This window comes from Mytilus californianus, unplaced genomic scaffold (assembly GCF_021869535.1).
Source record: "Mytilus californianus isolate M0D057914Y unplaced genomic scaffold, xbMytCali1.0.p SCAF_46, whole genome shotgun sequence".
In the NCBI taxonomy this organism is placed as follows: domain Eukaryota; kingdom Metazoa; phylum Mollusca; class Bivalvia; order Mytilida; family Mytilidae; genus Mytilus; species Mytilus californianus.
This window is the reverse complement of record NW_026262697.1, coordinates 834,941-847,272: the sequence shown is the minus strand read 5'-3', so window position 1 is coordinate 847,272 and position 12,332 is coordinate 834,941. Positions and strand designations below refer to the sequence as shown.

General features: G+C 36.5%; 2 protein-coding genes and 2 long non-coding RNA genes across 5 annotated transcripts in view; 1 reads left to right on the top strand and 3 right to left on the bottom strand.

Moving 5' to 3' along the window:
• LOC127700022 (lysosomal alpha-mannosidase-like) overlaps positions 1–218 on the bottom strand; it is a 76,719-nt gene extending 76,501 nt beyond the window's left edge. Inside the window, exon 1 of the mRNA XM_052203461.1 lies at positions 204–218. Within this exon, the coding sequence (XP_052059421.1) occupies positions 204–218 (15 nt within the window). The remainder of the gene's footprint in view (positions 1–203) is intronic.
• Positions 219–5,210: 4,992 nt separating this feature from the next.
• On the top strand, positions 5,211–6,485 carry LOC127700021 (mu-type opioid receptor-like). The gene has a single exon (XM_052203460.1). It carries the CDS (start codon positions 5,211–5,213, stop codon positions 6,159–6,161), a length of 951 nt encoding a protein of 316 aa, XP_052059420.1. The 3' UTR covers positions 6,162–6,485.
• A 1,492-nt stretch (positions 6,486–7,977) lies between these two features.
• LOC127700006 (uncharacterized) lies at positions 7,978–9,885 on the bottom strand. Of its 2 annotated transcripts, XR_007981350.1 has the most exons (3): positions 9,810–9,885; positions 9,642–9,725; positions 7,978–9,599 (listed from the first exon to the last, which is right to left on the bottom strand). It is a non-coding gene; the product is annotated as an uncharacterized LOC127700006 (long non-coding RNA). The 2 variants fall into 2 exon arrangements; XR_007981349.1 differs by having other exon boundaries at positions 7,978–9,725.
• A 1,062-nt stretch (positions 9,886–10,947) lies between these two features.
• Positions 10,948–12,213, bottom strand: LOC127700005 (uncharacterized). Its single transcript, XR_007981348.1, has 3 exons — positions 12,198–12,213; positions 11,100–12,128; positions 10,948–10,985 (listed from the first exon to the last, which is right to left on the bottom strand). It is a non-coding gene; the product is annotated as an uncharacterized LOC127700005 (long non-coding RNA).
• Positions 12,214–12,332: the final 119 nt, after the last annotated feature.

Below are 12,332 nucleotides of genomic sequence, written 5' to 3'. Positions count from 1 at the left end.
ATGTTTGCTATGCATTCATGGAGTCTGGAATACGTCCCACATAACCAAACAGGCGCCATCAGCATGATTCGTTGCAGGGGCTGTTTGTATGCATTCATGGAGTCTGGAGTACGTCCCACATAACTAAACAGGCGCCATCAGCATGATACGTTGCAAGAGATATTTGCTATGCATTCATGGAGTCTGGAATACGTCCCACATACCCAAACAGGCGCCATTAGCATGATTTGTTGCATGGGCTGTTTGTATGCATTTATGGAGTCTGGAGTACGTCCCACATACCCAAACAGACGTCATCAGAAAGAGATGTTGCATGGGCTGTCATGGCATCCCCCTTAACCAAACAGACGTCATCAGAAAGAGTGTTGTATGGGCTGTCATGGCATCCCCCTAAGCCAAACAAACGTCCGTCAGAAAGATTTGTTGCTTGGGCTGTCATGGCATCCCCCTTAGCCAAACAGACGTCATCAGAATAAGTTATTGCATGGGCTGTCATGGCATCCCCATTAACCAAACAGAAGTCATCAGAAAGAGTTGTTGCATGGGCTGTTGTGACATCCCCCTTAGCCAAACAAACGTCACCAGAAAGAGTTGTTGCATGGGCTGTCATGGCATCCCTCTTAGCCAAATGACGTCATCATAAAGAGTTGTTGTAGTATAAGTTTGTTATGCGTTCATGGAGTTTGGATTAAGTGGGATGTGGGATATAGGGAGTAAACTAGAGAGGGATCTGGGAAAAAGAATAGTAAAAAGTGGAAAGTGGGAAAAAATTACAAACAGCGGGATTTGGGAAATGAGCACCCCGTTTCATCCTCTTCATTTCATTTTGCTTTTTTACCAAAGGTGAATACATACCGCTGAGTCAAATGGGGTAGTAAATTTTAAATAAGTGGTGCTTATGTGTGATAAACTGTCGCTATGACAGTTACGGTAGCCTTGATAACATAACAACAACAACAAAATAATATTATTATCATAAATTAAGCCATTCATGACCATCTCATAAATGCAACTTTCAACAACATAAATGCGTTTGGCAGTCATGCAATTTTTCATCAAACATTTACTTCCCATGAACAACACGACAGACTAGCAGAAGGGAGTACTTACACTTTCGGAGTACTTGAATGCATCTGAGTGAATTCCCTCTTTTTTGTTGGGTTCGTGGTTCTCAATCTTTAGTTTTCTGTGTTTTATTTTGTGCATTGGTTTTGGTCTTTTAGATGGATGTCATGACGGAGCGGGAGAATCTGATAGTCCAAAGCACATGCCGTGACGGAGGATACAATTCATAGCGGGAAAAGCTAAAAATCCAGGACACATGACTGATGATTCAATACATAGCGGGAAAATCTAAAAATTCAGGATACATGACGGATAGTACAATTCATAGCGGGAAAAGCTAAAAATCCAGGACACATGACTGATGATACAATTCATAGCGGGAAAAGCTAAAAATCCGGGACACATGACTGCTGATACAATTCAAAGTGGGAATCGCTAAAATTCCAGGACACATGACGGATGATACAATTCATAGCGGAAAAAGATAATAGTCCAGGACACATGACTGATGATACAATTCATAGCGGGAAAAGATAATAGTCCAGGACAGACGACGTGCGATACAAAGCATAGCGGGAGAAGCTAATAATCCAGTTAACATGACGGATGATACAATTCATAGCGGGAAAAGCTACAAATCCAGGACACATGACGGATGATACAAAGCCTAGCAGGAGAAACCAATAGTCCAGAATACATGACGGATGTTACAATCCATTGTGAGAGAAGATAATAGTCCAGACCACATGATGGATGATACAAAGAATAGCAGGTGAAGATAGTAGTCCAGAACATATGACGGATGATACAAATCATAGGCGAAAGAAGCTAATAGTCCATCGGCTATAATTATAAAGTCAAATAATTTATATGAATATTCCATATAAGAATATGTAACGTTGTATGATTGCTAATGGGACAGCTTTCCATTGAAGACCAAAGAACAAGGATGTGAATTACAGACCAATTTATTATTAAATAGCTTAATTCAAGGCTTTACAACTAATATTTCAGTGCTTCTAACTACTATCAAAGGACTTATCACTAACTTATCATTAACTTTTTGTAATAAAACATATGAAAATAGTGGAATTAACTATTTTTGGATTTAAAAAAATCTTTGGATGTTTAAGATTAATTACGTCCTTTTGATCCGGTTTACAGTCAAGTTTGACTTTTCCACTCTTTATAAAATTGAGAATGGAAACGGGGAATGTGTCAAATAGACAACAACCCGACCAAAGAGAAGAAAACATCCCAAGGACACCAATGGGTCTTAAACACAACGAGAAAATCCCGAACCCGGAGGCGGGCTTCAGCTGGCCCCTAAACAAAAATGTGTTCTAGTTCAGCGAAAATGGACGTCACACTAAACTCCGAAACATATAAATGAACCAAAATTTAAAAAAACATATAAACAAAGGCCAGAGGCTCCTGACTTGGGACAGGACGCAAAAATGCGGCGGAGTTAAACATATTTTGTGAGATCTCAACCCTCCCCCTATATCTCTAGCTAATGTTGAATAAACAAACACACAGCAACACGCACAGTAAAACTCAGTTTAAAAAAAGTCCGAATCCGATGTTAGAATAGGTAACAGAATTCGAAGAAACTAAATAAATGATAAATAAATTAACAATGGACTGCTAGCAGTTACTGACATGTCAGCTCCAGACCTCAATTAAACTGATTGAAAGATTATGTCTTCATCATATGGAGGCACTTATACTACACTTCCACACAGTCTTCTTATTTAATTACATTTTTGTTTGATAAATCTGATAGCAAATCTATGCAAATCTATGCGCTGCAACTCATATAAAGCCTTTTCTCTAATGAGAAAGGTAAACATTCTAGACACACTTACTGTAGGTGTGATGAGATGATTGAAGCTGTAAATTTTCTCGTCGACAACTTTTATGTACTTTTCGGCAATAAAGTTTATCGACAGATTGTAGGTATTCCTATGGGCACCAATTGTTCCTCTTTAATATCAGACTTGTTCCTGTACTGTTATGAATCACAGTGTGTCGCCAAACTCAGTAAAGACCCGTCTAAATTCCATTTAATTGATAAATTCTCGATGATAATGTTTTCGTTAAATAATCAAGAATTCTCTAAATATACTGCCGAAATTTACTCAAAGGTACTTTAAATGAATCAAATATCAACAGCAATAACTATCCTTTCCTACATTTAGATATTTCTGTTTTTCACGAGAAACTCTACACAAAAATTTATGACAGAAGGGTTAATTTTCCTTTTCTGGACGGTGATGTTCCTTGGGCACCGTCTTACTGTGTTTATACCCAACTCGTTCTCGTGGTTGTACCTGTAGAAAACTTATTCCAAACGGGATAGCACATCCTAATTTTTACGGTGATTTTGTTTACCAAGGCCGGAAATATAGATACGTCCCGGGGTAACTTATCAGTCCTTTTAATAAACTTATTATAAAAGGTTACGAATTCAACACTGTAATTAGATCGTTGAATATTGTTTTTATGGGTATAAATATTGATTTTGTTATCCGTACATTAAATCCATACTATCCGTTCCAAGTAAGATCTTCTGCATAATTTTGATATCAAGAATCATAGACGCTGTGGATAAGAAACTACGACAAGAACAAGCTGGTTTCAGAAAAGGTAGAGGTTGCACAGATCACATATTTGTCATACGAAAAATCTTAGAACAGTGCTATGAGTGGCAGAGAAAACTATTTGTAAATTTTGTGGACTTCGAAAAAGCCTTTGACAGCTTACACCGAGAAAGTCTTTGGGAAATTTTGAGAAGCTATGGAATACCGAGTAAGATAGTACAACTCATCAAGCAGTTCTATACAAACTTCTCATGTACCATCAACTCTGAAGCTGACACTAGTTTCCTTGTAAAATCAGGAGTAAGGCAAGGATGTGTTATGTCATCCGTGCTTTTTATAATTGCCATTGATTGTGTAATGAGAACAACCCTAGCAGAAAGTAACACCGGACTGAGATGGACACTATGTACCACGCTTGAGGACATAGACTATGCTGATGATTTGGCACTTTTATCGCATACCGAAGATCATATGCAGGAGAAGACCAAAAAGCTAGAAGAAAATTCTAAAATGATTGGACTTAAGATCAATGCCAAAAAGACGAAGTTAATGTACCTCAACGCAGAGAGACACCCTGTCATATTTGTAGAAGGGAAACAGCTGGAAACAGTAGACTCATTTAATTCCCTAGGAAGTTGTATAACAACAGAAGGTGGTGCTGAAAGAGATATAAAGATCAGAATAGGAAAAGCTAGATCAGCATTCACTAGATTAGGCAACATCTGGAAAACAACAGCCTTTTCAAAGAAGACCAAGCTCAGACTATATAACAGCTGTGTATTATCTGTACTCCTATATGGCTCATAGTGCTGGAGAATGACTGATAAAGACATCAACAGACTCTCAAGCTTCCATAACACATGTCTGAGGAAGATTATGAAAATATTCTGGCCTAACAAAATCTCCAACAAAGACTTACATGAGATTACCAACACCAAGGACATGGAGACTTTGCTGATACAAAAGAGATGGAGGTGGCTTGGTCATGTTCTACGCAAACCATCTGAAGACATGACCAAGGTAGCCCTTAGATGGACACCAGAAGGAAAAAGAAAAAGAGGAAGACCTTAAACAACATGGAGACGCACTATAGAAAATGAATTAAAGAAAAGAGGATATACCTGGGGCACAGTGGAAAAAAAGCAAACAACAGAGAAGAGTGGAGTAAACTTGTCCTTGCCCTATGTGCCATAAGGCATAGCAAGGACTAAGTAAGTAAGTAAGTAAGTCCCCAGTCAGAAGCCCTTAGTTCAGTGGTTGTCGTTGGTTCATGTCTGTCATATTTGTTTTTCGTAAATTGTTTTGTTATAAGTTAGGTCGTTAGTTTTCTAGATTGAAATGTTTCATATCTTTCATGTCGGGGCCTTTTATAGCCGACTATTTTCTCATTGTTGAAGGCCAATACGGTTGCCTATAATTGATTACATCTACTTTATTTGAACTTTGGTGGATAGTTGTCCATTTGGCAATCATGCCACATCTTCTTATTTTTATAATACATTTCATTCTTTTTTGTAGGTATATTAAGATTGGATTGTCAACATGTCGTTTAACCTGACACCAGATGACACTGCGTCTTTAGTAAACAATTCTAGCAGCTTACCACTGGCGTTACCTACATTACTAACAGTTTTCCTCACTCTACAGCAAATTGTGTTCGTTATTGCATGTACCGGCAACTTCTTTGTTATCTACGTGGTATTGAGACACATGAGTCTCAAGGACAACTCAAACGTCTTTGTATTGAATCTTGCAATAGCCGATTTCTTCACAGGAATGTCCTCAGGGGTTCAGATTCTCTACGTATTTTACCGTCATTTGAATCAGAACGTAGTCTCCTGCCTATTACGTTTTCAGGTAGTAGGTTGTATGACCATCGCATCACATGTCACCGTATTCCTCCTGTCAATTGATCGTTACATTGCTATCTGTCAACAAGATCTATATAAACAAATCCTTACGAAAAAATTATCCAGTGTTATTGTTACTTTACCATGGCTTATTTCAATGTCATTATCACTCCCGCCATTTTTCGGATGGAACGAATGGGATACTGCACCAAGCTGTAGCTTTAGTCTTGTTTACTCTCCCGAGTTTTTCTGGACAACTTCTACTATTGTTTGTTCATTGAATGGCCTTTCATTCGTTGCACACTTTCTCATCTTCTTCAAGATAAGAAAATTCTACAAAAGAACAAGACCACTATATGAAATGGAAACTGAGGACAAAAAACTTCATAAAAATATACGAGGGGCGAAGGTCATGTTGATTATAACAATAGCTTTTACAATATGCTGGACACCATTCATGTTTTTTTCGTTTGCATTTGCCAATGGTTATTCGACAGATTTCAATCTTCAAGAAACATCACACTGGCTCGTATTCCTTGGAATGCTGAACAGCGTCATTAACCCAGTTATATATGCATGGTACAAGCAAGATTTCCGTAAAGCCTGTCAGAAAACATGTTTTAGAAGTTCTATACAGCAGTAGTCCAACTTAACGAACTCGAGATGCAAATACATGAAAGTAGCATGTCCTTCGTTTGAGACCATCAAGTATGGTAGAAACTTACTAGTTATGAATTTGTGTCGTGTTGTTGCTGTCAGATTGGTGTTACCTTGGTGTTACCTTGCAGCTCAATATTTCAAAAAAATCTAAGATGTACGAACACATATCAACATTCCTGGAAGTGAATTTGATGGGAATACTTTTTTCACAAATATAACAAAATAGTTTCATTTTTACAAGTTAAATTGACATTCTTTTTATTTAAACGCTAACTCCCTTATCTTATGCGATAAGTTTTAGAAAATAATCGTGGGTATTTCTCAGAGATGTACGTGATTGTGTGTAATCATTTACGTTCAGGAATGGTTAATTGACTTTAAATCAAAATGAAGATAATTGCACTGCAGAAAAGGTGCATTTGAAATTATATTCTACAAATATATTCTTTCTGTTTACAAGTACAATCCGATTAAAATACCTACCCTGTGTTCACCCTTGGACTTACACCTAGAAATTGACATAGATGGTCGGTTGAAAACAAAACTTTATAATATAATATAATATAAATTTTCAGAAGGTTACACAGTCAACAAAACAGTTAATCCGTCCCGTGGCCATCTAATCTACATATAAAAAAAAAAAAATTAAAAAAAAAAAAATTACATAAACAAAGGGGTAATAAAGCAAAAACATACCACACTGCGTACAAGAGCACATATATAGTACAGGTAGATAAATATCATTGATTTAAATAAAAACTTTACGACAAAAGAGATGATTTCAGCTTCCCAATTGTGCACTTTCCATTTTTATGTAGTAACATTCAAGCAGCGCCTGCATACGGAGTGTATGTCTACCAGTTGATACGGTATTCCAGAGCTTGTATTCCCTATCATGATTTCCTTGACAGAGGGTTGCTGCTCACAAAGAAGCTATTAAACCAAGAGTTCCAAGTGGTGAAGTTGAAATTGTCCCTTCGTAAATTTTACGGACGCCATCACGAGTTGGTTGACCGTTATGGAATATCCGTTTCACAGATAACAACGGATATCTTCCAATTGTCGTAACTACAATCCCTTCCCTTTTTCCCCGAAAGTGACCTACCGAATTAGACTGTCAACGGGTTTGTACTAACATGAGCAACACGACGGGTGCCACATGTGGAGCAGGGTCTGCTTACCCTTCCGGAGAACCTGTGATCATCCCAGTTTTTGGTGGGGTTCGTGTTGCTGAGTCTTTGGTTTTCTCTATTTTGTGTTTTTGTTTAATGTTGTTTATCTGTTTGTCATTTTCTTTTTTAGCCATGGCGTTGTCAATTTATTTTCACTTATGAGTTTGAATGTCCCTTTGGTATCCTTCGCCTCTCGTTTTCTAACCTTGTTTGCGCCCATGTTCTTGTCCCTTGAGCTACTGTAATTTGTACACATGTCTTATGAACACGTACTCTTCGTATAAATGTATCTCAAGTTCCTGTTGCTGGTACAAATGACCTTTGAGCACTAGCTCTTGGTACGAATGTCCTTTGAGCTTCCGCTCTTGTGAAAATTGTCCTTTGAACACCTGTTCTTGGTACACACGACTCTTGCAGTATTCCAGCTTGAATCTCAGGGCAGAAGGGTGCTAGTTGTCTGAAAGGGCACTTTCTCGCAATCAACCAGATAATTAGGGCACTGTAGATTACCTTGAATATTGCAAGGCTCAACTGGAAGACAATAGTTGTATTTTAAGCATATTTAGAAATGATTGTGTTGTTGATGTTGGTTCCAGTAAGATTTTCTTACCACATTATCATACCATAAAGCAAAACATATTATTTTATTTCAATCTAAACAAACTTGTACATTTGGTAAAGAAAATAATCATTAGAAATTTCAATGTTTTATTACTGAAACCAGTCTATAAAATTAAACAAGTAGATTTGAAAGATGGAGGTGTACATGCAAAATTGAATTGGCAATGAAATAAAATTATTCACATTTAAATTATTTGTTCTAGCATTAAGTAATTGTTTTTGACAGTTAATTATTCTCTTCTGTGCCTGCTGTTCTCGCAATTTTTCTGTTTCTTGGTCTTGTGTAAAGGAAATTTATATATCAAGACAATACATGATGTACATAATTAATATTTAGAGAAACAAAATTTTTATGTCCCCTCAAAATAAAACCAGATTGCACACGCTGAAATGTCTCGCCTACTTAATTTTTTATATCTGAATAATATTTTGAGATTTTTTTAAAGCAGGTCTAGAAAACTTATATAAACCTTAATTAGTTCAAGGTACGTGAACCCTGCACATGTTTCAATCAGTCCATGCAACAACTATACTTGACCTATTGCTAAAAGTATCTAAGAAACATACAAAACCACTTAAACTTAACGTTGACCAATGTACCACGAAAATGAGACCAAGGTCATATAAACCCTGTCAATCTGACATGTACAATACAATCATTCCATACACCAAATATAGTTGGCCTCTCGCTAATAGTAAACAGACAAAACTCCAAAACTTAACTTTTACCACTAAACCATGAAAATGAGGTCAAGGTCTTATGAACCCTGACAGACAGACATGTACACACTACAGTCCTTCCATACGACAAATATAGTTGTTGACCTATTCCTTATAAAAACTTAAATATACATCGAAATCTAACCTTGATCACTGGTTCAGTAAATAAGGTCACGGTGAACTGTGACTCACAAAAAGGTAGACCTTGCAAGGATTCCATATACCAAATTTACTTACCCTATTGTGCATAACGAGTGAGAAATTCAGGTTTAAAAAGAATATAGTTTTTAACGCACTCGTCTAATCATGAATATGAGACATATGACCGATGGAACCTTGTAATGTAAGGCATCTGTAAACAAAAAATGAAGTATCCAGGTCGTCTAGCCTTTAAAATTTAGGATTTACAATTAGTTACTACTAATTGGGTACTTTTTACACTTTCAACAGTAATATCAACCACAAATTGAGCAATGTTAACACTTTCAACAGTTATGCCAACCACCGATAGAGTAGTGTTAACACTGTCAACGGTTATGGCAACCACCTATGGAACTATTAACACTTTCAACGGTTATGGCAACCACCTTTGGAGTAAAATTTATGCCATCCACCTATGGAACACTATTAACACTTTCAACAATAATGCCGATCAACTATTGAGTATTGTTAACATTGTCAACAGAATTGGCAACCAACTTTGCATTAATGTTAACACTTTCAACAGAAAAGTCAACCACCGATAGAGTAATGTTCAAACTTTCAACGGTTATGGCAACCACCTTTGGAGTAATGTTAACACTTTCAACGGTATGGGCAACCTTTTTCAGAGTAATGTTAACACTTTCAACAGTTATGGCAACCACCTTTGGAGTAATGTTAACACTTTCAACAGTTATGGCAACCACCTTTAGAGTAATGTTAACACTTTCAACAGTTATGGCAACCACCTTTGGAGTAATGTTAACACTTTCAACAGTTATGGCAACCACCTTTGGAGTAATGTTAACACTTTCAACAGTTATGGCAACCACCTCTGGAGTAATATTAACACTTTCAACAGTTATGGCAACCACCTCTGGAGTAATATTAACACTTTCAACAGTTATGGCAACCACCTTTGGAGTAATGTTAACACTTTCAACGGTTATAGCAACCTTCTTCGCAGTAATGTTAAGACTTTTAATAGTTATGGCAACCACCTCTGGAGTAATATTAACACTTTCAACAATTATGATAACCATCTTAACAGTAATGCCATGTAAGGATCTTTTACAATCATGTCGAACTACCTCTGTAGTAATTTCAGCCTCCATGAAGTTATCTAAAAACCTTCCACAGTAATTCTAAGAAGTACTCCTGAGGGTAAAATGTTGGACAACACTCAATCTTAAACAATATTGTACAATATTATTTATTATATAATTCAAGCATCAACCTTGATAATTACTTAAATAAACATACAATTAATCACAAAAATAGGTCTGATTCATTGAATTATACATTTGACATAGAATGTATTTCAATTAAAAATAAATGTAAAAAGTCATAATTATTAAATTGATTTTGATTATATCATTTTTTATATATATTATTATCTTGGCTTAGTTGTACTACTGTGTTATTAATATTTGTTTTGAATATAGGAAAACCCTAGCATCTATTGATTGATTGTAATAGAGATGATCTTGGCTTAGTTGTACTACTGTGTTATCAATGTTTCTTTTGAATATTCAAAATACATACTGTAAATTGTTGACAGATTCACTTAACATTACAAAAAAGTAAAATAACAAAAATACCGAACTCCAAGTAAAATTCAAAACGGAAGTCCCTTATTAAAATGAGATTGACCTTCGTAGAAATGGCCTGGTTGTCTTTAGTTCATGTCTGTAATATTTGTTTTTTTTTCTATTATTAGGCCTTTAGTTTTCTGAATTGAATTACTTCAAATTTTTCATGTTGGGGCCTTTTAAAGCCGACTTTACAGTATAGATTTTTTCTCATTGTTGGAACTTTGGTGGATAGTTGTCTAATTGGCAATCATACCACATATCCTTATTTTTATATTGGGTTTGTTTTAAAATAAATTTCAGATTGATTCCAGTGGCGGATCCAGAAATTTTCATAATCATAATGGGGACCCACTGACTGCCACAAGAGGGGGACCGCTCCAGTGATTCCCTAAATAATCAACCAAAATTTTCCCACACAAAAGGGGGCCTGGGCCCACTAGCCCCCCCCCCCCCCCCCCCCCTACAGAATGATTCACTCATCATCACCAGAACATTGACCTTTGTAGAAATGAACCGATTAGGTGTACTATAAGTTGTTGACTTATTCACTGACCATCACCAGAACATTGACAAGTTGTTGACTTATTCACTGACCATCACCAGAACATTGACCTTTGTAGAAATGAACTGATTAGGTGTACTATAAGTTGTTGACTTATTCACTGACCATCACCAGAACATTGACCTTTGTAGAAATGAACCGATTAGGTGTACTATAAGTTGTTGACTTATTCACTGACCATCACCAGAACATTGACCTTTGTAGAAATGAACTGATTAGGTGTACTATAAGTTGTTGACTTATTCACTGACCATCACTAGAACATTGACCTTTGTAGAAATGAACTGATTAGGTGTACTATAAGTTGTTGACTTATTCACTGACCATCACCAGAACATTGACCTTTGTAGAAATGAACTGATTAGGTGTACTATAAGTTGTTGACTTATTCACTGACCATCACCAGAACATTGACCTTTGTAGAAATGAACTGATTAGGTGTACTATAAGTTGTTGACTTATTCACTGAACATCATGAACATCACTAGAACATTGACCTTTGTAGAAATGAACTGATTAGGTGTACTATAAGTTGTTGACTTATTCACTGAACATCATGAACATCACTAGAACATTGACCTTTGTAGAAATGAACTGATTAGGTGTACTATAAGTTGTTGACTTATTCACTGAACATCATGAACATCACTAGAACATTGACCTTTGTAGAAATGACCTTGGCTTAGTTGTACTATAAATTACATAACAAGAAATGTCAACAAAACCTTGGCTTAGATGAAATATAAATTTCTAACTGATTCACTTGGCATAAGATTTGATTTGATTTTTGGTGTTTTAACGCCACTTTTTAGCACTGCTTTTGGGCTATTTCGTGGCGGCCAGTTTTTATTGGTGGAGGAAGCCGGAGTGCCCAGAGAAAACCACCGACCTTCGATAGGAAAACTGAAAATCCTAGTCAATTAAGATTGGAGTCGAGTGCACCCGCAGGAGCGGGGTTCGAACTCACAACCTCAGTGTTGACTGGCTAGTGATTACAGTAGTAACTACTTAGACCACTTGGCCACAGAGGCCCCACTTGGCATAAGAAGAAATATTCACTTTTGTTGAAATGACCTTGGCTTAGGTGTACTATAAATTTCAGACTGATTCATTTAATATCACCAACATATAGACATTTGTAGAATGACCTTGGCTTAGGTGTACCATAAAATCAGACTGATTCACTTAACATCACAAGAAACATTGACCTTTGTAGAAATGACCATGTCATAGTTGTAATATAAATTTCAGACTGATTCCCTTAATTTCACCAGAATCATTAA